Source organism: Carlito syrichta, unplaced genomic scaffold, assembly GCF_000164805.1.
Source record: "Carlito syrichta isolate Samal-C Ts95f unplaced genomic scaffold, Tarsius_syrichta-2.0.1 Scaffold303209, whole genome shotgun sequence".
Lineage (NCBI taxonomy): Eukaryota > Metazoa > Chordata > Mammalia > Primates > Tarsiidae > Carlito > Carlito syrichta.
Window position 1 is genome coordinate 152734 of NW_007247305.1, and position 25781 is coordinate 178514.

Genomic DNA, 25781 nt, shown 5'->3' on the forward strand with positions numbered 1-25781 from the left:
AGGAGGTGATCAATGCACTGGGCTGAGGTCAGGGAAGAGCTGCCTGCAAACTGCACAGGATCCCAGCAGATGCCTGGAGAATCTTGAGCTCTTCTGTCCACAGGGTATCCACCAAAGTCAGTTGGTTTATCAAAGACACTTTTTCATCCTTCATATGAGAAACCTGGAAGTGTTTTTGTAATTATTTGTTACTGTGTTAAAGTAAAATATATATATCATAAAATTTGCCCTTTTAACTATATTTTTCTTTTGAGTTGTCTCACTCTGTTGCCCAGGCTGGAGTGCAGTGGCACAACCATGGCTACCGCAGCCTTGACCTGCCTCAGCCTCCCAAGTAACTAGGACTACACAGGCATGCACTACCACGTCTGGCTAATTTTTTTATTTTTTTGTAGAGATGAGGTCTCGCCATGTTGCACAGGCTGGTCTCAAACTTCTGGGCTCAAGCAATCCTCTAGCCTCAGCCTCCCAAAGTGCTGGGATTACAGGCATGAGTCACCATGCCCGGTCCATTTTAACCTATTTTTAAGTATGTGGTTCAGCGCTATTAAGTATTTGCATTGGTGCATAAACATCACTATTATCCAGCTCCAGAATTTTTCTTATCAACCCAAACAAACTCTGTAATCTTTCATAAATGACCCTAGTCCCTCTCCTCAGAGCCCCTGGTAACCTTTTTTCCATTTTCTGTCTCTATCAATATTCCTATTCTAGGTACCTATTAATGGAATCATACAATAAGCCCATTTCATTTAGTATAATGCCTTCAAGGTTCATTAAAATTACTTTTATAATCCAAGTAATGTCTTCACACAAATGAGCTGATTTCTCATTTAATGAAAGCATTGGATAAAAACACCATTGAGAAAAAATACTTGAAAATCTGTTACTAAGAAATCATGCAAGGCCAGGAGCAGTGGCTCAAGCCTGTAATCCCAGCACTCTGGGAGGCCAAGGTGAGAGGATTGCCTGAGCTCAGGGGTTCGAGACCAGCCTGGGAAACTTGGCAATACTTGGTCTCTACAATAAATAAATAAATAATTAGGTGGGTGTGGTAGCACACGCCTGTAGTTCCAGCTGCTTGGAAGGCTGAGGCAGAAGGATCGCCTGAGCCAAACAGGTCAAGGCTGTGGTGGCTGCAAGTGTGCCACTGCACTCCAGCCTGGGCGACAGAGTGAGACTTCAACTCAAAAAAAAAAAAAAAAAGAACTCATGCAGTAATTTTTTTTTTTGTAGGGTTTTCTTTTTATTGAAAGGAAAGACTTGTAAAAAACTATTATGGGAAGACATTTCACCTTTGAGATCTCTGTGAACTCAACATTGAAGGAGAAAGCACTTGATTAAACCATGTAAAAGGTATATTTCCCACATTAGCCTAATCAGAAGGATGACATGCAGTAATTTTTAACCATGAAAACGTGTAGGCAAAGATATGAGATCTTTATGTCATCAAAAGATGAATGGGTAAGAAAAATGTGGCATAGATACACAATAGGATATCATTCAGCCTCAAAAAAGAATGACGCCCTGTCATTTGTGGCTACATAGATGAATCTTAAGCACATTATGTTAAGTGAAATAAGCTAGGCACAGACAAATACTGCATTATCTCAATTACATTTGAAGTATAAAAAGTTGGATCTCACAGGAATAGAGAGTAAAATAGTGGTTACCAGCAGCTGGGGTGGGGGATGGAATTGGGGAGATAATAGTCAAAAGACAAAATTTCAGGAGGAATAGTTCAAGAGATCTACTGTACATCATGATGACTACAGTAAACAATATATCGTATACTTGAACATTGCTGAGAGTCAACTGCAAGTATTCTCACCATAAAAAATAAGCAGGTAATATATATGCTAAATAGCTTGATTTAACCATTCCACAACATATTTATATATATATATAAATATAAACTTCATGTGGTATAACATAAATATATACAATTCTTACTGATCAATTAAAAATAAAGAGAGGCAGCCAGGCTCGGTGGCTCAGCCTGTAATCCCGCGCCTTTGGGAGGCTGAGGTGAGTGGATTGCCTGAGCTCCCGGGTTCGATACCCGCCTGGGCAGCGAGACCTCATCTCCACAATAAATCAAAAAATCAGCCGGGTGTGGTAGCACATGCCTGTAATTCTGGCTACTTGGAAGGCTGAGGCGGAAGCATCGCCGGAGCCCAGCAGGTCGAGGCTGTGGTGGCCGGGAGCAGCCCCTGCACTCCAGTCTGGGCGACAGAGTGAGACTCCAACTCAAAAAAAAGTAAAAAATAAAAAAAATTAAGAGAGGCTTGGAGCAGTAGCTCATTCCCGTAATCCCAGCATTTTGGGATGCCAAGGCAGGAGGATTGCTTGGAGGTTGAGACCAGTATAGGCAACACTGTGAGACCTAGTCTCTGCAGAACAAATTTAAAAATTAGCCAAGTGTGATGGCACACACTTGTAGTACTTGGGAGGCTGAGGCGTAAGGATCGCCTGAGCCCAGGAGGTCAAGGCTACGGTGAGCTGTGATCATGACACTGCACTCAGGCCTAGGCAATAGAGGGAGGGAGAGAAGAAAGAATGAAAGAAGGAGGGAGAGAAGGAGGGAGGGAAGGAGGGAGGGAAGGAGGGAGGGAGGAGGGAATTGAAAAAAAGGTACAATTACAATGTTAACACTCAAAAATAGAGATCACATCGACATTTAGTTATTTAAGGTACTAAACAGCACTCTTATAAAATGCACTGTCCCTAATAACATGTACAAAACAAGTAGCTTAAAATACTTCTTTAAGAAAAGGACATCACATTCTAGAAACATACCTTTTGGAGCATAGCATTAGTTTCCTCTGTGAAATAATAGCATATTTTCTGGGCTATGTCCAAACTTGTCTTCTCATTTGAATCTGAAATTACTTCCCCAAGAAGTACTTTTTTCCAGCATTTACTAAAACCAAAATGTTCATAATTACAGCAGGCTCTTGAAAAAGACTTTTACACTTCAGCACAACACACAAACCCTTCTCCCATTTTCCAGAAGCATAACAGAACTCGCCACATAAGCAGACTCCCTAAATTCCCCACCACCTGCAGTTTCCATGTGAGAGCAGACAAGGTTCATCGGGAAGGAGGAGTAGTAACAAAGAATAAAAAGCAAGGGGACTGGATGCTCTTTGCAGGTGGGGACTGAATTTTATCATCATCACAGCCCCGTGTCTGGCACATGAGTAAGTGGAGTCACAACCAGAACAGAGGGCGAGTCCACAGTCAAGGCAGAGGATGAAGGAGCAAGGATGGGAGTGTTTTCCTTCCCCTCAAGTGAGAGTCGTCCCAGAAAGTGGCAAACCGGAACACATTCTACAAAGTAAAAGCCCTGCACATGGGAGGAGGACTCTCCAGCCTAGCCCTCTCCCACACACAGGTCATTCCTGTGTTATACCACAAAGGTCTGCAGGAAGTGGGATCAGTGGGCAGAAGGGCCGGCTTTCTGCAGGCAGAAGAGTGTAGGTGCTGGGGCAGGCACAGGGGAGCCACAGCAGGATGTTGAGCAGAAGGTGGCAGAGTCACATCTATTCACTATCCACTAGGAAGAAGAAGAAGCGCTACCCAGGAGAGAGGACCGATGGATGGACCCTGGATAGAGAGAATCCGGAAGTAGAAGCGGCTTGGATGGGAGGTAAGACAGCTGCTGTTGAGTACTGCAGGAGCCAGACAGAATCCAGAGCAGCAGACAAGACACACAGAGAAGAGTCTTAGAAGGCTCCAGCTTGAGATGACAGATGAAACCAAAGGAATCAATGAGTTCTCAAGGAATAAAGAGGAAAATTACTATGTGTCAAGCATGGTGTTTCACGCTATCTAATTTAATCTCACAACTTTAGTAAAGAAAGCATCATTATCCCCATGACAGACTCAAAAAACTGAGAATAAGGAAATTTGGAGAATTCACCCTAAGTGACAGAGCTAATGAGAGGCGGGAACAGGTGCAAACATGTATCAGTCGGAGCCCAACCACTCCACTCAGTTAGAAATCACTCAAAGGGGAGAAAAGGCTGGGCACAGTGGCTCACGCCTGTAATCCCAACATTTTGGGAGGCTGAGGCGAGAGGACTGCTTGAACCCAGGAGTTTGAGACCAGTCTGGGCAACATAGGAGTACCTCAAAAACAAGAAAAAGAAAAAAGAGAAGGGATAAAAGAGGCCTTAGGAAAACCTCTGAAAGCAGCCAGTCGAATTCCTGAATTTTATAGTGAAGGGCCCAAAAATGACTCATACCTTGTTCCCAGAAGGAGTTACATGGGTAGACATAAGATAAAATAAAATGAAGATGAATGAACAGGAGCACAGAACAAAGGAAAACTGAGAGGAGGACAGGAGAACACAGCCATGGCCAACCACGTGCCTTAAACTCCTGCACATTAGGTAGACCTTGAATCTGCCTCTGAGTCCTCTATGAACAATAAAGAGAAGGAAATACCAGTTACAGAATTCAGTGTCTGTAAGATAAAAACACACCATTTTCTGAGAATTAAAAACAAAACAATAAAACCTATTTCTGATGTTGAGACCAGGGAGAAAACATCCCCATGCCCCTACAGAAAAAGCAACAACCGACATCCTAAGCAGTAACAACAGGCATCGCTCAGGGAGCACCGACCACTTTCAAGCATGGTGCTAAGGCCTCTTTCTAGGCATCGTCGCATTTATTCCTCCAAGCGTGTGAGGACAGGCTGCAACACCCTGGAGAGGTTCCTCCCTGGGTACTGAGCAACAGACAGAGGCTGTTTTCCCCGAGAGGTACCCAGGTTGAGGCAGGAGAGGTGAGGCCGAGGTTAGAGCTCTGCACTCTGCTTGCTCCTGGGAAAAACCTACCTACTCAGAAACTTTCCTCCAAACAGTGCCAATGTCCATACTAATTTTTAAAGTATTTACTCTGAACAACAAGCATCAGGTCACCAAAGGGAAACTATCTAAATACAGACTAAAAAATTCTCAAAACATGTACTCTGAGTATGATTCTAAAACCAGAATTCCAGAAATGGTTAACACTTTGAAGTCAAACACTCCATAAGTTACATAACGAATAACCAACTCCAATATACATGACATTCTTTTTTCCTCCCAGGTTGGGTATTTGAATGCAAACCAAAAAGAAAACCCCAAAGTGATGTCCAGACTGGAGCCATAGCTTACAACCAACACATGTGGAACTTACAATTTTTCAGCTTCCAGACATAACAACTTAAGAGCTGTGAGTAATCTCCAAGATGGCCCATCCCATCCAAATGTCAAATTTCTGAAGTAGAAAAACAAATAACAGCAAATCCGTCATTTCAGTATTTCATGACACCAGGGCAAATGGCTACAGAAGCGAATAGTTTTTTTACAGGGGCTGCTAACCTGCAATCTTAGTAAGAAGACAATAGAAAAAGAAGTCTGTAAATACTTCAGAATAAAGCCTGAGTAACAGAAAATTCTCTTCATATTTTTTTAAAAAGCTATTTTCCAATCAATGTTAGTAAGAATTTGGATGAGGGGCCACAGCAAGAAGGCATAGGTCTAAGCTCTCACTGAGATGAGATGAAGAATCTGAGTCAGCCCAAGGAGCCACAGCCACAATGCTCTCACACTGCAGCAGCATTATGCAAAACTTAAGTTTACCCAGAAAAGAAAATATGAAAGCAAGAGCCTCGAACCCTGTCTATTCAATTTGGCAGGGCATCACTCAGCCCCCCACCTAACCCAAGGGTCTATACCACACCGGCAAGTACCTGGGCTCTCCTGTGGGCCAGCATGGCCTTCCCACTTGACCATGGATAGAGACCAACTGATCCTGAGCCACCTAGCTATACATGCAGGCTCTTTTCTGGTACAGTAATTTCCAAAATAATTGATATTTCAAGCTTGTATCTTATGCTCCCAAAAAAGTTTCTTTGAAGTGTCATACATTCCTCATGGACCCCCACAACATCGAGCACAATTTTACTCCACATAGTAAGTGCTCAATAAATGCCTTCCTGTCAGACACAGGTGTTATTAGGAGGTGTCTTGCCCCTGTAACATTAATCCTCAAGTTTTCCATAAAAAAGAATACTGAGAAGGAAAGAGAAACACTTACTCTATAAAGCCATGATCCTTTAAAATAGAAATCTTTTTGTTCATCTGCTTATCTGTTGATGGAAGATATTTAACAAGTATGTCTACATAAAAAAAAAAATCAGACTGAAATTTAGGCCATAAGTACATTTAGGGCATAATTCAAACATAAGTATGTCTTTCTTACCCTTCTCAACTCACTTTCCTTCTTGTTAGCAATCAAGACATGTATAAATGCTTTTACTAATTCACACAAGTCTATTCTTCAAGTCCGATTCAATGTGATCATTATTTAGTCCCTGGAAAGCTGTAAGAATTCTAAGGCAGCCGGGTTCGGTGGCTCAGCCTGTAATCCCGCACTTTGGGAGTCTGAGATGAGTGGATTGCCTGAGCCCGCGGGTTCGAGACCCGTATGGGCAACTTGGTGAGACCACATCTCCACAATAAATCAAAAAATTAGCTGGGCATAGTAGCGCATGCCTGTAGTTCCAGCTACTTGGAAGGCTGAGGCGGAAGGATCACCGGAGCCCAGCAGGTCGAGGCTGCGGTGGCCGGGAGCGGCCACTGCACTCCAGTCTGGGTGACAAAGTGAGACTCCAACTCAAAAAAAAAAAAAAAAAAAAATTCTAAGGCTAGAGGACACAACATCTACAACCTCAGCCCATGCTCCCACTAAGTAAATCAGTCAACAAAATCAGATAACTGTGACATCATCATCGCAATTCACAGAAGTACAGGTTGTCCAAAAACATGAGGAAAGCTTTGCAATAGTGAGTTTTTTAAAAGCCAAAATTCAAAACAGTCTGGACGTTAGTGACTGCCACCATAAAAAACTTAGTGAATATGCAAAACTTGACAAAGCTATTTGGGGAACCTGGGTAATTAGGGATTTTTGTATTTTATTTTTTAAATGTAACAATAACTAGAATATCATTGGTGTTCATGTTAACTTATTCAAAAATATTAATATTTTGTGGCCAGAAATATTACAGTTACCAAGGTTCTGAAAACATAAGGCAAATATCAAGGTTAGCTGTCTAGCAGTTTTTGCTTTTCTATTTTTATTTTGCGACATCACATTAATACTCTGCCAATAGGATGGAGTTGAATCACTCTGACCAAGTTTCTATTTCTATTCAAACTTATACTAAAAATACTTCAAATTATACACTTGCTAAATCTCTGACCATTTTTTCATAGCCTAGAAAAACTACTCTGCTGTTTTGCAAAAGTGCAAAAAACCAGTCTTCTACTACATTTGGAATTTTCACACCATTAATTTAGTGGCTAAATTATTATTTTAAAATAATAATACCATGATGATGATTGGTTAGTAGATGACAAAAGAACATAAATAAAATCAAATTTCATCATGGCATTAAATTCTAAAAACAAGGACTACACAGATTTTATTATCTCTATAATTAGCACAGTGTTGTGCTTAATAAATATTTTTTATTCATTGTTCTCTAACCCTATTTGATCCTGACAATGTCTCAGTATAAAAATTTCCATTTCTGGCTAGGCACAGTGGCTCCCACTCAGTACTTTGGAAGGCTGGTTTGAGTCCAGGAGTTCAAGACCAACCTAGGCAAAATAGCAAGACCTCAACTCTACCAAATATTAAAAAAAAAAAAGAACTAAGCAAGCATGGTAGTGCACACCTGTAGTCCCAGTTACCTGGGAGGCTGAGGTGGAAGGACTGCCTGAGCCCTGGAGGTCAAGGTTGTGGTGAGCTGTAATCATGCCACTGTACTCCAGCCTGGGCTACAGAGTGAGATCCCCTCTCTTAAAAAAATGAAGAAGAAGAAGAAAGTTGACTCCAACCTCTTGGGACATAAACACAAGCATGAGGATTCCGGATGGAGACAAATCCATACTCCAGGAGCAGCTTTTGGTTGTCATGGGGACCGTAGCAGATGAACACCTCTTCATGTTTTCTCCAACTTGAAGTTGTTCTAATTTCATAACAGCGAGTTTCCTCATTAAATGCTGCCTTTACCTAGAATGGAAAATTATTAGCGGCTTTTTAAAGTGATGTGTAAAACAACAAAGCTGATTAAATTATTGCATTAAGTCAGGTGCAGCTTTTAAACACTCATCAATGAAGTCAAGGACATGGGGGGAAAATACCACTTCTGCACTCAGTCAGTTCTGTCACCTTGACTTCACCCCATGGGTGAGGGAAGACATCCTGTCCTAGGGCTCTGGAGATGGCTGCACACGCAAAACCAAACATTGAACAGAGATCAACAGCAACTGATTAGTCATATACTCAGCCCGTGGGAGGAGGACATGGTGGTGCCAACAAGCTTTATCTGTAAAAAGCCAGAGAATAAATATCTTGGGCTTTGCCAGCCCCATGTGGTCTCTGCTGTCGGCTGTTGTGTTTTTACAATCCATTAAAACTATAAAAACCATTCTTAGCTCAGGCTCTCAGGCCACATGCCCACAGTTTGTGGTCTTCCTACAATAACTATAAAATCGCTGGTTTGGCACATAAATACACCAAAAGCCACCCAAAAAAATAAAGTCACGCCAGTGGGGACTGACAGAGTCCCTATGCCTGACATCCTACTGCACTATACATCTGACATTACTTTAGCAACAACCAAAGAAACACGCATCTAACCTCAGACTCCTTTGCTCCAGATGGTTAAAAATATATCTTTCTAGAAAAGTCACAGACAGGCCAAGGGATTGTCCAGGCCTGAGAAAGCTCAGCAGGACCTCCCTAAGCTCTCCCCTCACAGGCCCGTGGACCAACAAGGCATCAGCACTCTTCTCACAATAGCATGTCATGTAAAGGGGACACCATGACACCGAACCCAGTCCTGTGCCTTCATAGTGCACCCCAAGTGGGTTCCAGTGAGCTGACAGATGGACTCTTCTCTGCCCAGGAGGCCAGGCCTTCCCTGGCAAGCCCTGCAAACACACTCACCTCCTAGATGGCAACAGGGGGAAATACTGGGGAGGAGGAGTCTGTGACCAGACCCCAAATCAGGATTTATTTCCTTTCCACACAAACAGCTATCCATTCAGTAAACATTTACCGAGCACCTACTATGTGCCAGACCCTGCCGATGAGTGCTGGGGTAACAAAGAAGAACAAGATAAAGTCCCCATCCTCAAAGACTTCAGAGCTCAGTGGAAGAATGAGCAAGTCAATCAGTGATCAGAGCAAAGATAAATGCTCTGACAGCTACACCATCAAGTGTAAAAGGGAGGGGACAGGAAAGCAAGCGAGACTTCAGTCCATTCTGGATGGAGAAAGGAAGAGGGAGGAAGGTAGAAGAAGGAAGGGGGAAGGAAGAAAAAGGCCTCAGAAGGACTCTGCACCACAGGCTACCAGTAAAGGTAGTACAGGGGATATAACACGAGGCTCTGCAGACCTAGAGGGCAGAGTAGAGAAATGAACAAACAAACCAGACTGCAGGAGGGACAATGGGGTCGGAAAGACAGGCTAGACTAACAGGTCTAACTGAAGCCAGCCAAACCTCTCCCTGTGGTTTCACTCACTATCCAAAGCCACAGGAAGTCACAGTTCTACATGTTGGAATCCTTCCTGTCAAAACAGAACATGTATCCCTTTGTCACCTTCTCACCTGGGCATCTGGGCTATGATTCAGCAGATCCAGATATGGAGCGAGCGCACAGGTATCCAGCTCTACAGAAAGGCATTCCTGCTGCCTCTGCCTCAGGTACACAGCTCTGGTGTTAACGGTACACCAGGCCCACAGGAGGGCACTGTAGCTAAAGATGCTGTCAACAGCCTCCACAAACAGAGGCTGCAGGGAAGAGAAAAAGTCTCTGGAGGAAGCAAAGAACTCCTGCACGTGGGCTCTCTGCTCTTCAGCCTTTCCTTTTAAAGGTTCAGGAAGAAGGTTTACCACTTCCGGTTCCAAACAAACAGGGCAGGTGTAGACCTTGGGTAAAATCTCCAGGTAAGGCTTCCAGGGCGACTGGTCTCCAGCATGCTTTTCCGAAACTAAAAAGGTACACAGGACCAGCAGAGGAGATGGAGGAGGCTTCCACCTTTTAAAATTAAAAGGTGGTTTAAAGGAATTACATTTATTTAAAATATTAAACAAGCTGGGTGGTTTGTTTTGCTACCAGTTGGGAGTGTGCTCAAGCTGCCAGCAACTCTAAGTTTACTTAACAAACCCAAGAAGGTTTCCTCCTTCCTTAAGGCTTTCTCCCTCCAGAGTATACTTCCAACACAAATGCTCTGAGCGAGCCAGATTTATATGTCAGAAAAACTGACTCAAGATAACTCAAGTTCTAGGTTTGCTTGCAAGAGACTGCTTTTTGCAAAAAACTCTTGCTTCCAGTTTGGTTCTTCCACTTTAAAGCTTTTGCAGTAAGTTCCTTTGTTTAACTTAAATAAGGACATAAAATATGGTGCGGAAAAATGTGTAGGAAGATCCTGCACCATCCAATACAGTAAACACTGGGTACATGGAGACATTTACATTTTAATTTTAATTATTAAGAATTAAATAATATTTAAAACTCAATTCCTCAGTCAGACAAGCCACATTTCAAGTACTCAATAGCCATTAGGGGCTAGTGGCTACTATATTAGACAACACAGAGTAAAACACCTCTGTTGCTGGTAAAAGTTCTACTGGACAACACTCAGACAAAAAACTGATTATATACTCATTACATACTAGTAGCTCATAATATACCATATGCTCATTATATACTAGTAGCAGGTTTTTATTCCTAAAGTTACCTACTCTATTACAAATTTCACATCATAGTATTTTTATTTATTTTGCATAATTACCAATAAAAAAATCTCATGTTGCATGTGTGTATACAGAAAAAGTTTTCATTAATCCTTCAAAGTCCAGATTCTTACAGTGCCATACATTTTACTCACAATTTCAGAATGATCCAAAAAGATGTTAATATTAAAGCATCCTTGCCTCTATTCAGGCCTACAAAGATGCATTAGCCCTTTTCCAAAAACATGCCAGGTAAGAAAATAAAGTCCTAAACTTACCTTGGGTTAAGAAACAGTATAATCTTTCAACCCTCATAATTTAGAAATCCCTTCTGCCAAGGACCTGACTCTGTCCTCAGAGGTCCTCCAAGAACCAAAGCCCACCATAACATGAGCCAGAAAACAGTTCTCAACTACCACATTAGCCTTTTCTCTTCTATGCCAATAAAGCTAAGTCTTCCATGATGTCAACAGGCCTTCATAGTTGAAGAATACAAGCAAGTATAGTAAGGGTATAACAAAAGGGAGGAATTAACATTTGTCAAGACCCACTATGATAAAGAACAGGCCATTGAGTCAAGGCTCTCAGCTGTGATTTACATATAGCATCTCATTTAATATTCATTTTCTAGTAAGTGATAGAGCAGGATTCCCACCCAGGGAGCCTATCAAAAATCTTAAAAATGAGCCGGGCTTGGTGGCTCAGCTTGTAATCCTGTGCCTTTGGGAGGCTGAGGTGAGTGGATTGCCTGAGCCCGCGGGTCAAGACCCACCTGGGCAGCAAGACCTCATCTCAACAATAAATCAAAAATCAGCTGGGCGTGGTAGCGCATGCCTGTAATTTCGGCTACTTGGAAGGCTGAGGCGGAAGGATTGCCAGAGCCCAGCAGGTCAAGGCTGCGGTGGCCGGGAGCGGCCGCTGCACTCCAGTCTAGGCGACAGAGTGAGACTCCAACTCAAAAAAATAAATAAATAAATAAATAAAAATAAAAATCTTAAAAATGCACACTGAATTTAGAGTAAATATCCTACAACGAAGTTAATCTTTCAAATTGTTTCAGATATGTATTATCTATAAAAGGGGCTGGATCCTCATGAGCTGGGCCTTACATGGCACATTTGCCAATGGCAGACACCTTCAAGGAGAAGCACTTGCACCAGGTAAGCATGTGAGTGGTCACTTACTTAGTAATGTATGCCCCTAAGTAGCTTCCAATCACAGCATCCGTGGTAAGTAGGCAACTCTCAGGTAACGAAATAATCATCTGTCCCTCCTTGCCAAAAAGAAAGTAAAGTTTAGAACACTCATGCTTTGGGAAGGACTTGTGAGTACGAGTCTTATAAAGACCTTGATCCTACAATCACGTACCAAGAACCAACTATAACACAAACACAAGCTCACCAATGGACCCGTTCCCAACTCCAAGTCAGAAGATGCAGACAAGGCTGTTCCAACGCCGGGTGCCACAGCCCCAACAAGAATTCAGCGGGGCACAGTGGCTCACACCTGCAATCTCAACACTTTAGGAGGCGCTAAGTTAGAAGGATCACCTGAGGCCAGGAGTTAGAGACTAGCCTGGGAAACATAGTGTGAAACTTGTCTCTACAAAAAATAAAAACATTAGCTGGGCGTGGTGGCATGTGCCTACAGTCCCAGTTACCTGGGAAGCTAAGGCAGAAGGAATGCCTAAGCCCAGGAGGTCGAGGCTGCAGTTAACCATGATTGTGCCACTGCACTCCAGTCTGGTCAACAGAGTAAGACCCTGACTCAAAAACAAACAAACAAAAAAAAGAATTAAAGGCTAGTTATGTGACCGACATCCACTACTAGTCAACCTTTCATCAGAAAGGAATAGAAAAACAATATGACAACTCAAATCATATTGTTCCTTCACTTCCTTATGCCAGAAAAATAGTGCTACCAATGGGATACAGGCAGAAACCACTCCAAAAAATTCCATCCAGGGAAATCCAAGTAGCCAGGCAATGGTCTGCTCTCTACATAACCTGTGACAACTAGCGAAAGAAAGGGCAGCCTACTCAGCACACAAGGATCTAGTTCTACCACTAGCAAAAGTACAGTTGTCAGTTTCTCCCACTGACATTGAACCACAGGAAGAAAAATTAAGACACCAGAAATAAACAAAGCCCTAAAAAACCAGATGTAAGATCCAGTTTTAATTTTAACTGGTATCCAAGCTGGTTAAAAAATCTCAGTCAAAAAATCTTTTGGGATCAGTTTCCAGTTTCCATCTGTAAAGCAAGATTAAGCTGGATGATCAGTACAGTTCCTTTTCATCTCAACATTCCATGACTTCCTGATTTAAAAAAAAAAAAAAAGACCAACCCCCTCAGGGACCCTCCCACCCTCCCACTGTGGGAGCTTTTCTGTCCTCTCAATAAATCCTGCTTTTATACACACACACACACACGGGCATGTCTCTTTATCAAACAGTAAAGGTCTATGCATTTCATTATATGTAAAATATGTCTCCATTTTCAAACAGTGTAATTAAAAAGTCACATCTGAATGTACATGTGAAGCAACTGCCAATTACCATTTCATGATCGAAACAAAAACTACTTATAGTTTTTGCTGCATACATAAGAGGTATATGTCTTCTCCCCAAATTCTGCTACAGAATAACTCAATTACACATCTCAAAAAATAATATTGCACAACAATGTGAATGTACTTAGCACTTTGAACTTCAAAATAAGATTAAGATTGTAAATTTTATGTTACATATATTTTACCACAATTGAAACTTTAAAAATAAAACAGCAGTGAGAGTCATCTCTACAATAAATCAAAAATAAAATAAAAATTAAAAAACAGCAAATAGCATGACAACATTAAAAGGTACCATTCTTTACACTAAACATATGTACATAGCTGAGTTTAAAATAAGTTAAATTAAATAATTAAAAATAAGTTAAGATGGCTAGACATGGTGGCTCATGACTATGATTCCAGCACTTTGGAAGGCTGAGGTGGGAGGATTGCTTTTGAGTCCAGGAGTTCGAGACCAGGCTGGGCAACATAGCGAGGCCTCATTTCTACAAAAAAATCAAAAAATAAATTGGGCCTGGTGGTAGGCGCCCACAGTCTCAGCTACTGGGCAGGTCGAGGTGGAAGGATCACCTGAGCCCAGGAGGCTGAGGCTACAGTGAGCCATGATTATGCCACTGCACTGCAGCCTGGGTAACAGAGTAAGACCCCAACACACACAAAAAAATTAAAGTAATTATTAAGATAACTTTTAAATAAAGGAAGAAATTAATTTCTAGCTTTACTGAAAATTATGCACTGAATATCCTTTAAAATAGAAAGAATTCAAAGAAACCATGGAGATCATCTATGTCATTTATCTCATTTTACAGAGGCCAAGAGGATGCAGAGTCTTGCTCCGGGTCCCTGGGATAGGCTCCAAGGTCACCTCCTACCACCTGCTCGGGTTCTGCTTGCCACACTATGACAGCCTCTCAGATGGGAGTATCACCCCTGTGCTCTTACCATACTTAAAATATGATATGATTTATTCAATTTCCTGTGGTAAAGACTGCTAGCTGCTTACCCCAGCATGCCTTCACCCCTCCTCACAAACTGAATCCCACTCGGAGGACTCAGCCAGACAAAGGTCACAGGCACCCTTCCCTTGCAGCCGGCTGGAGCCATGTACCCAGCCGCAGGCCAAGGAGATGGAGCTGGAATTTTCTTGAAGACTTCCTCTACCCTTCCTCATCCCCTTGCTTCCTTCCGCTGCTCATATTCCAGCACACTCTAGACCTGAGTGTATGGGCTCCCTTGAGGACGTGCAGTGTTATAAGCCACGTGACTGCCCCCCTCCGCCAGCCGGGGTCTGCCTACTCCAGGCTTATTTACATGAGAGCAAAATAAACTCCTGCACTGTGTAAACACCTCAACCTGGACTTGTCTTTTTTATGCAGCAAACTTAATCAAGCATTTCCATTAGGTTAGTAAGAAACGACTGTATGTCCAGAATATTTTCAATTCACTTTATTTGAACCACAAAAACAAAGTAGCAAAATCTACATTGGGTTCCGAGGATAAAAGAAAAGTTCTCACCTGCAGGGATATTTTGCTCATCAGCCCTCTTCCTGTACCTAGAAAAGCAAAGACAGAAAAAGAGTAGATCCTACTATATCTTCAAGGTATATATGTATATCAACATCTTCTTAGAAATACCATTTTGAATAAAAAAGGTTAATGAAGTCCAAGATTACACAAAGCTGAAGCTAAGTGTCTCTCAGCTTTTGCTTCCCAGGGGAAACAGGATCAGGAAGCTATTCCAGAAAATGTCCTATCTCCTATGGGTTTACATCCTTAAGGGCAAAGTCAGCTTCAGAAGTGAGACCCAAAGACCACCATGGACTATATAAGGATCCGTGGCTGGGCCTCGTTCAGGAAGCTTCAAGTTGGACTCTCTTCCCCGGAGCCTACCAGCTGAGACTGGGGGGCCTACTCTGAATGACCACCCGACCTTCGAGCCTGGATCCTCAGGTCACTTATACCCGCTATCAGACTCAGCTTTCCCCAGTAACAACCTTAAGACCTCTTTGTTTGACAGGCCAGTAAACCTCACTCAGGTTCCGCAAAGCCTGCAGACTCCATCCTCCCCTCCCTAACCAGGTAAGCCATGAGATGGGCTGTCCATGACCTGGGTGAGCCTACTGGGTAGATCCAGGGCCAGCTGCTCCCTGAGAGTCAAAGATCTGGCTAGAACACAGTCAGAATGGTAGCTTTACCAGCTACACTATTAACACCCCACCACCTTTCAAAAATTTCTCCCTCAATGCTCAAGTCTCTGCTCCCGGAATACAGTCAGGTGGACACTAAAAGGATGCTCAGGTGACAGCTTTTCTGACAAGAATAGGTATTATATGACCATAAGAGGTCTGAAGTGTTCACCTCTCCAGATTCATAATTCTTGGCCTTTTTTCTCTTAACTGAGAGGAAACAGAATTCAACAGTCAATCCCTGCAGGATTACTGGGAAGCTCCTGGTTCACGGTGGGAATACCTGCCTCAAGTCTTCAGTTTTCCGGCAAACTAGAATTGATGAATCCTAACTCATACCACCCAGGAGGACACTGTCTGCTTGGACACGTGGTTCTGGTTTTTAAAGCTTATTTATTTTATATATCCCATTGTGGAGTTAATGATCCTTGTATGCCAGAACCTCTTCTAGAAGTAATTACTAGGAGGACTTCTATTATGTGGCCACCTTCAAAAGACCAGTATGCTCATCTAAGTGGAAATGTACCTCTAAACTTATATATAAACAGAACCTGGAATATGGAATATATCTGGAAGACACTGTACCTATATTTCTACAATATACAGTGTTCAAAATCAAAAACCACACCATAGTAATCGACACTTACTGTCATTTTTATACTGGATATACTAGGCAAGGTAGGAATGGCCATGAGGAACTCACAGAAGTAAAGCTTATTACAAACGTCTCAAAGCCCTCAGATTTCTGCTGCCATAAATCCACCCAGGAGGCCCTGGACTGGGTAGTGCTTTTCTGGTGAAAGAAGGTGCTAGTCAGTTCCCAAGGCACAAATTAGGTGACAGCCGACAGACAGAATCCTGCTTGCAACCCCACAACTAGGATAAATTCCCCAGAATTTTGCATGTGTTGATTGAATCCCAAATATCTTACCTCCTATCATATACAGATCAAGAGCTAAAAATATATAAGGCACACACAGAAGGGTCCTTGTCCCCAGAACTGTAAACAGCAGGCCCAAATCACTGCCAACACACTGTGCTTCTGCAACTCTAAGGCCCTGAATCTGGAACTGGGGCCTGAGCAGTTTGTTTCCACTTGTAAAAATGGTAACTCTTTACTGCTCCAGGTTATAGGCAAATTACTTATTCTCAGGCATTCAGTCTAAGCATTTGCCAGTTCCTGCCTGATGACTTTAAACCTATCCTTCTTAGGGAAATGCCACCTGAGAAGTAGGCAGGTATCTTTTCTCTTGATCATCTGGTGAAGAACCCCATATGCAAAATCTAAGAGTGTGACTTTTACACACAAAAATAGAAAGCTAAACATTCTGTTAGAGGCTGACAACTATGGTTCATGACCATAAATCAGGAGAGACCCTAACAAAAAATGGCTCAAATCAAGCATTTTAAGCCCAAAGTCATCACATATGACTGCCATACGAGGAACAACTTTATACACATCACCTCCCTCGGCCAGAGGCACACATGGGAAATCATCTATCTTGGGATATATATGAGAAAGTCAATTTGCTCTAAGTTAAATTATCTGATGGATACCTGAGTAACAACTTTAATGGCCGGAGGTGGAGGGAGTCATTAGTAGACAACTTGGTTTTATTAATAGAACACTAAGATTCAGAGCACTGACCAAATCCATTGTATGGACTGCTAGAAAGATAAATTATACTAGTAGCTCACCTCTGACAAGTATATAAGATTTTACAATCGTGTATTTTATGTATTATCCTTATTCTTGGTTTCATCTTATTTTTCTATTCTTATCCTCCTTTTTTTATTTCATCATTTTGTCATTTCTCCTCACAAGCCACTTTATTTTTACAACAGGTGAAGTACAAGTAAACAGCATAGCTACAAGGCAGTGATGAAGAGACTCACCATCACAAACCCCCTATTGCTCTAAGATGACAGCAAAGAGGTACTCTATATGTAGCCTATAATTTTAGAATAGCTATTAGGAAATTAACACCACTCCCCAGAAACCTTAGAAAATAAAAAGCACTTACTTACAACTTCTTGCTAGACCATGGATTGTTTACAGTTAAGTTTAGAATGCAGTGGCACACTCGACCACTACAGCCTCAACTCGCTGAGCTCAGGTGATCCTTCCACCTCAGCCTTCCAAGTAGCTGGAACCATATGCACGCACCACCACACCCAGCTAATTTTTTGATTGATTATAGAGATGAGGTCTCGCCAAGGTGCCCCGGCTGGTCTCAAACCCCTGGGCTCAGGCATTCCTCTTGCCTCTGCCTCCCTAAGTGCTAGGATTAAAGGCATGCACCACTGTGCCCAGCTAAGTTTAGAAATGTTCCTGTGTAATTAAGGCTAAATGTAAAACTGCTTGAATGCACATTTTGCTTCTTCCCTCTTCATGTAGTAACTGCTGCTGGTACTGAAAGGAACACAGTCATTTACACTGAGCCCTTTATAAGCAGAAAGTACCAAGAAAAAGTATACATCCCAGAAAAAGCCTCTAACGGACACAGATAAGAAATGGGTTCTGCTGAAACTCCCTAAAACCCAAAAAATGAATCTGTTCCCCTTAGTCTTTAGGTGACAATTGATTTCCTTTATGCCTTTGAATCAAATTTGTGTATAATGTTAATTATTAAGTCTTATGAACCAAAAATTCCCAATGTGAGCGAAGAACTGTAACTAACTAGAAAGCACGCTGTCCCAAATTGCCCAAAAGTCATTTTAATTTCAAAGAATAACAGCTGAATTATACTTCACATCTTTAAAATAAAAATTTTTTTAAAGAAAGAATGACAGCATTGGTGCAGTGTGAACACTGGCTTACGGCAGCAGCCATTTGAGGTCTCAACTCTGATTAGAAAAGATACTAATAACTATTAATCAACAGTTAAAATTGATAAGACCATCCCAGTTTTGCTATAAATACTGGAATGAATGTGTGTTGCTTTGAGTGGGTTCTGGTAAAAATATCAAGTCTGTCTCGCTGAATCCTGAATTCAGATTAAAATTTTCTTCCCAGTTTCCTGCTTCTCGTGTTTCACTGGCAAATAAGAGAAAGTAGCCGAGTGTTGATGACTCTCCTTCAGCAGGAGGTCCAACACACAGCTCAATAGATACGTTCCCAGAGGGAACAAAGCCCACCTGCAAGAATCGTCCCTGCAATCTACGTGACTGTCCTATGACAAAGGTCAGGAGAGCCGAATGCCAATTCTCACCTGGAAAAAGAGCAGGTGCCAGGTTTGTATCTTTAAACTTCCTATCTTTCAGCCACTTTTTTAGTTCGATAAATTCAGACTTGTAGCTTTCATTCACTAATCAGGTGAGAAGAGAACAAACAGTGATTAAAATTACCATATAATCAGATCACCATTTTAATTTTATTTTTTTAAGTCGGAGTCTCACTCTGGCACCCAGGCTAGACTGCAGTGCCACAATCTCAGCCACCACAGCCTCGACCTGCTGGGCTTCAGCCTTCCAAGTAGCTGGGACTACAGGTACACACCACCACACCCAGCTAATTTTTTTATTTATTGTAGAAATAAGATCTCGCCCTGTTGCCCAGGTTGGTCTCAAACTCCTGAACTCAAGCAATCCTCTCACCTTGGCCTCTCAATGTGCTGAGATTACAGGCGTGAGACATCACACCCAGCCCAGGACTACCATTTTAAAAGAACATCTCTGATGAAGTATATCAGACAGATGTACACAATGGTAAGTATCGGTATGTCTAAACATAGAAAAGGTACAGTAAGAAAACAGTATTATAATCTTATGGGATCACTGCTGTACATACGGTCCACCAACCTAAACATCATTATGCAGAGCATAACTATATTGATTCAATGCAATTCTAAATAAAATCCAAGCAGGCTTTTTTTAGGATTTAACAAGCTAATCTTAAAATTCATACAGAAATGCAAAATACCTAGAATAGTCAAAATGTCTTGGAAATACTTATTTTAAAACTTATTTATAAAGATACAATAATCAGGTCAGGTGTGCTGGCTCATACCTGTAATCCCAGCACTTTGGGATGCTGAGGCAGGAGGACTGCTTGAGTCCAATAGTTTGAGACTAGCCTGAGCAAAATAGCAAGGCTTCATCTCTTAAAAAAAAAAACAAAAAAAACTACAGTAATAAAATTTACAAATTAGTATGATATTGTCATCAAGACAGACAAATAGGTCAATGGAACAGGATTAAAAAAATCCAGAGATAGACCCACATATATATGAACAACTGATTTTTGGCAAAGTACAAAGGTAATCCACTGGAGAAAAGACAGTCTTTTCAATAAATAATGATCAAGCAATTGAATCTCCATAAGCAAAAATAATAATGATGATGAACTTATCCATATCTTGTACCATATACAATTACATTTAAGTAGAACTTTCCAGATAGGCTAGCACTTTCCCGTACATTATTGCATTCAGACTGGGTTACACTGAATTTGAATCCAAAAATTAACATTCTAAAGGTAGCTGAAGGTCCGGACCAGAAAAGAGAAACCTGGAAGGTATCCTCAGAGAAGACAGTTGAAGCAATTAGTTAAATATATTCACATTCCCACCAGGATTTCAAAGAATATACTGGCACCGTTAAAAATAGTATTACTTAAGAAATACGCTCTTTGAACACTGACTATGTGCCTTTGAGAAAAACTACGTGTATGAACAGACATCAGTCAACAAAGGATTTCTTTTTTCATCACTGGCACTAAAAGAAACAAAGTTGCCCAGGCTCGGTGGCTCAGCCTGTAATCCTGCGCCTTGGGAGGCAGAGGTGAGTGGACTGCCTGAGCCCGCGGGTTCGAGACCTGCCTGAGCAACTTGGCGAGACCTCATCTCTACAATAAATCAAAAAATTAGCTGGGCGTGGTAGCGCACTCCTGTAGTTCCAGCTACTTGGAAGGCTGAGGCGGAAGGATCGCCAGAGCCCAGCAGGTCAAGGCTGCGGTGGCCGGGAGCGGTCACTGAGCTCTAGTAGGGACGACTGAGTGAGACTCCAACTCAAAAAAAAAAAAAAGAAACAAAGTTGTACCTCCTCTTGATTCAGAGCCTCTAGAGAGTTTTCGTCTTCTGACCCGGCTTGTTCTCCCTCTTCCCTTCTGCATACTAAAACCGTAGTTGCTGTGTAGGTGCCAATCTAAAATGAAAAGCATTTCTTTGTCTTACTTTCCAGTTGTATGATAATCACTGTTCTTTGTAACTTTAAATATACAATGAGTATTTCGGTATACCATTCTCTAAAGAGTTTTTGTACATGAAAGGCTTATACTGTGAGCTTATACTGCACTAATGGAATGCCCATTACATTGACTCCTCTAAAACAGTTTTATCTTGAGGCCCTACTGAATACTGAGTAATCATGGAAATCTTCATAACTGATTTCATAAGCCTGAGCTTTGGTGACTTACACATCTCACTCCTAACCCACATTTACCAAAGCACCAATTCAAATTAATTATACTTAGAATGAACAGTAGCCATAAAGCCCCCATTAGCTAGGAAGTCTTACACTGAAAAAAAAAAAAATCAAACCAGGCAAAGTGGGGACCAAAGGGAAGTCCAAATTTACCTGTATGATGTCCACTTGTATACTTAATCCTGAATTATAGTCCACATCTTTAGAATAAAATAAAATAAAGAATGAGGTGAGCAGAGGAAAGTCAGAGCCACAAAATCTAAGCAGAAGACACCAAAACATAAAGAGCACCCATGTCTGTGAAAAGCAGCTGAATGTTTACAGGCTTTTAAAGTAGTTAACAGAAAACTACAAATAGTGACTAGCTTTGTGTAATATCTGTTTTTATAAACAATTTTTTAAAATTCTAAAAATAGCCTGTAATCCTAGCACTTTGGGAGGCCGAGGTGAGAGAACTGCCTGAGCCCAGGGGTTCAAACCCAGTCTCGGCAACTTGGTGAGACCACATCTCTACAACAAATCACAAAAACTAGCTGGGCGTGGTATGCGTCTGTAGTTCCAGCAACTTGGAAGGATCACCTAAGTCTAGCAGGTCAAGGCTGCAGTGACCGTGAGTGTGCCACTGCACTCCAGCCTGAGCGACAGAGTGAGACTCCAACTCAAAACAAAAAAAATTCTAAAAATAAAGGAATTGAGTCAATATAAAATAAAAAATGGCCAGGCTCGGTGGCTCAGTCTATAATCCCAGCACTTTGGAAGGCCAAGGAGAGTGGATTGCCTGAGTCTGCGGGTTCGAAACCAGCCAGGGCAACTTGGCAAGACCTCATCTCTACAATAAATAAAAAATTAGCTGGGCATGGTAGCACATACCTGTAGTTCCTGCTACTTGGAAGGCTGAGGCAGACGGATCACAAGAGCCCAGCAGGTCAACGCTGGGGTGGGCTGTGAGTATGCCACTGCACTCCAGAATAGATGACAGAGACTCCAACTGAAAACAAAATCACCTTTCAGTGTGAAGTAAACAGTGGTTTGTTCTTAGATACCAGGATCCTAAAATACAGTGCTCTGTAATTAAATGGGTGTTGGCAAATGATTAGGGACAGGTTTATCTGCCAGAAAAGGAGACAAAAATAAAAGATGTGCATAAGATCTAAATGGCCACTAAAGTTCCTATGCTACTTCCTTGGAAGCATAAAAAATAAAATCCAAGCTGGGTTCGGTGGCTCAGCCTGTAGCCTTTGGGAGGCTAAGGTGAGTAGATTGCCTGAGCCTGCGGGTTCAAGACCCGCCTGGGCAACTTGGCGAGACCTCATCTCTGCAATAAATCAAAAATTAGCCGGGCGTGGAAGCGCACATATGTAGTTCCAGCTGGAGCTGGAAGGATCGCCGGAGCCCAGCAGGTCGAGGCTGTGGTGGCCAGGAGCATGCCACTTGCACTCCAGTCTGGGCAGAGTGAGACTCCAACTCAAAAATAAATAAATAAATAAAATAAAATCCATTAAACACACCAGTATGATACAGGCAATGAGGTGAAGCTATTAATAGTAATGAATAAAGATTAATGCAGCCATTAATAGGAAGATATGTGCTAAGATATAAAACTATCCAAGACATAATGAGTTTTTTAAAAGCTGCTGAACATTGTACATTAAATAATCCTTTTTGGGTTTTCTTTTGAGTACATTACATAACGTTTACAAAACAAGAAAATATAAGGAAAGATAGTAAAAAAAAATGTGCTAGGGCAATGGAATACTACTCGGCTATAAAAAAGAAGGAACTCATGTCATTTTGTAGCAACACAGACGGAACCTGAGGTCATTACCTTAAGTGCAATAAGCCAGGCACAGAAAGATACATATCCACATGTTCTCACTCACCTGTGGGATGTTATGGACGTAGAGAACACGATGATGGTTACCAGAGGCTGGAAGAGGTGGGGGGGGTGAATACCAATTGGTTATGGGTGCAGACATACAGTTAGATAGTAAGGAATACGCTCTAATGTTCTACAGCTGAGTAAGGTGACTACAGCTAATAACAAAGTACTGTATATTTCAAAAGAGCTATGAAAGAGAACTTGAAATGTTCCCAACACACAGAAATGACAATTGCTGGAGGTAATGGACGCCCCAAAGACCCTGACTTGATCATGACACGGCTATGCATGTAACAGACTATCACGTGAGTTATACTTGTGTTAACTGTAAAAAGTGCTAGGAGAGTGGGCATTTATTATTACTTTTGGATCTTCCTATACTGACTTATATACGCACGAGCACATAAGTGTCGTATTATGAATATCATATGCATAAATGTTCATTTTAACGAGTTTTAAATCTACTCCTTAAAAAAACACCAGGGCAGAAATGAAAGAGACAAGAACTCCAGGCAGTGTGACAACCCCATTTCAGTTGCGGAAGATCCCCGTCCAGGTCCCGAGCTCAGCGCACCTTGTCTGGTCCCGGGACCCAGCGCCCTGCCATTACCACGTGGAGACCGGTGACGGTCACGGCCACAACACCGCCCTCGCGCCCACAGTCCTCAAACCCTAGACACAAGGCCACCCTCCTGGCCCGACACACACCGCTCCCGCCGCCACAATCCAGCCGGGTGGGCATCAGACCCCCAGGCCCTCGGCTCCTTGGCACCCCCAGCACGCCAGGGCACTATTCGCTAAGTGAACGACTTCCAAACGCTGGAAGGCTACTGCTGTGCACAGGCCTGGCGGGCGTCAGCAATCGGAAGCCCGTTCTCCTTTTTACACTGATGAATTAAAAACGTAGGAAAGCTTCAGCACGACCCCGCCCCCGTGACCCGGGCAACTAGAGGCCCCGACCCGGAAGTCCACCCGGCTCACCACGATGCGGGAGACCGCCTCCAAGATGGCGGCGGCAGTGGGCGGGCCTAAGGCACGTGGAAACCCGAAATGGCGCCCCAGATGAGGACGAGTTAAAGAAGCGGGTCGAAGCTGCAGGAGGAAAGGATGAGGCCGAGAGGCCAGCCTCGAGTCCTTAAGCAATCCAAGGCCTTAGTCATCCCGCGGAAGGCCTGCTTTTTCCCCCTGCAGGCCGCCTCTTGCCATCGCGCGCATGCGCAGTTTTCGCGGACTCGCCACTAATGCAAAACCCACCTAGGGGCGAGGTGTCCCACCCTAGAGCCCTATATCCCCCGCTCGGAGCCAAGAATAAGAAAATCGATAAGACCTCTGGCAGGCGACCAGCGCTCTGATGAACCAGCCTTTCGGAGTCCCTGGGCGCGTCCTTGGTCCTGCCCCGCCCCTTCTACCCGGGTACCTCCCCTCGCCCTCGGGTCCAGCAGGTGCGGGCTGGCATCCGAACAGGCTGGCTTTGTCTGTTCCCGCCCTTGATTCGACCGCCCCTCCCTATTTCGCTGTTTCTGGCTTAGCCCAGAGCCCGCCTTACAGAAAAATTCTATTCACGTAAATGCTCATTCTTCCAGCAGAGGGAGCGCCAATTCTGCCCCACCCACCTCTACCTTGATTATGCGCTGTGCTTGGTGACTTGATTCCAAAGAGAAAGGGAAAAAGGGGACTGGGAAAGGGGGACTGGTACGAAAAGAAGGACTAGGGGAGACTACATTGGAGAAACCTGGCAAACACTACCTTGACTGGGTGGCCAAGGAGTAACAGCATCCGGGTTAAACCATGTTGATTGGAGTAGGTTCCTGTGGTATTCCTCCCAAAACCCATAACCCCAGTTTTTCCATGAAAAAAAAAATCAAAACACTTGACCAACTCCTAAAACATGTTTTCTGTCATGAAAAACATTGTAGTCGTCCCTGGGTGACTGGGAGGATCGGTTCCAAGACCTTCTTGAATACCAAAATCTGGATGTTCAAGTCCTTTATATAAAATGGTATCAACCTACATAACAGAGATGCTATCTAAAAGAAAATGATACTTATTTAGGAGTAGCATTGTAAGGGGAATATGCGTGCCATAGAAAACTGCGAGCACGTGCTGGGAAATTGAGACGAAAAATTTTTAAATGCAAAATGAGGTGGATTACATCAGTCGCTTTGTATCAATTATTCTTAGCTACAAGGATCAATAACAAAGGTGGCATCAGTTCAGGGTTGGACAGGCAATTGCCGGACCTACGTGCTTGCAGCTGTATTTTCTGTGTAAAGTTATGGTGGTCTTTGTGCGAGTTTGTGGTTTTTGCAGTCTTTTGTGATAGACTTAGTTATAGACTCTTGTATTAGGCATAGTACATGAGAACCCTCCCTCCATGGCCTTCTCCAGCTCCATTTGTCTGGGTTTTCACACAAATGACTCTATTTGTATTCTGACAACTTTCACAACGGGGTAGTATTACTATAACCTACACACATGCTGCCATATACTTTAAATAATCTCTAGGTTACTTATAATGCCTAACATAATGAAAGTGGTAAATAGTTATTCTGTATTTTTTATTTGCTGTTTTATCTTTGCCTGCAAGAGTAAGCATTTATTTGTATTTTTTATTGATCCATTGTTTGAGCTTTTTTTTTTTTCAAAAATGAAAAGTCCTCAGCAGAACCTGAGGGCACAGAGGGCCAACTATCAACCCTGATAAGTTGTCATAAGCCAAAAACATGACAACTAAATGTAATGTCGTATATTGGAGGGGATTCTGGAATAGAAAAGGATATTAGGAGAAAAACCAGTAAAATCCAAATAAAGCATGGAGCTTAGTTAATACTACTGTTTCAGTGTTAGGTTCTAGTTGTGACAAGTATGTTAGGTTCTAGTTGTGACAAGTGTACCCTAGTAGTAAAATGTTACC

At 42.4% G+C, this 25781-nt stretch overlaps 2 protein-coding genes across 2 annotated transcripts in view; one reads left to right on the plus strand and one right to left on the minus strand.

The window, feature by feature from the left end:
* SETD4 (SET domain containing 4) lies at window positions 1-20699 on the minus strand. The gene is made up of 10 exons (XM_008058080.2): window positions 20605-20699; window positions 18777-18872; window positions 14894-14931; window positions 11989-12077; window positions 9677-10106; window positions 7899-8073; window positions 6094-6175; window positions 5191-5271; window positions 2800-2923; window positions 1-163 (listed from the first exon to the last, which is right to left on the minus strand). The coding sequence occupies exons 1-10, from the start codon at window positions 20675-20677 to the stop codon at window positions 29-31; spliced, it is 1323 nt and encodes a 440-aa protein (XP_008056271.1). The 5' UTR covers window positions 20678-20699; the 3' UTR covers window positions 1-28.
* Window positions 16644-25781, plus strand: part of LOC103260442 (carbonyl reductase [NADPH] 1) — an 18601-nt gene continuing 9463 nt past the window's right edge. Inside the window, exon 1 of the mRNA XM_008058081.2 lies at window positions 16644-16648. The gene's annotated coding sequence lies outside the window, so the exon portion shown is untranslated. The remainder of the gene's footprint in view (window positions 16649-25781) is intronic.

Bases quoted from the DNA above. Each gene is read 5' to 3' on its own strand.
- SETD4 (XM_008058080.2), bottom strand. From the start codon at position 20,677: ATGCAGAAGGGAAGAGGGAGAACAAGCCGGGTCAGAAGACGAAAACTC. The intron at 14,932-18,776 runs GTGAGAATTGGC...TTGCTTTTCTAG, and splicing joins GGCACCTGCTCTTTTTCCAG to GTACAGGAAGAGGGCTGATG. The intron at 6,176-7,898 runs GTTGGAGTCAAC...TTTTTTATGTAG, and splicing joins TTGTGTTTATGTCCCAAGAG to ACATACTTGTTAAATATCTT.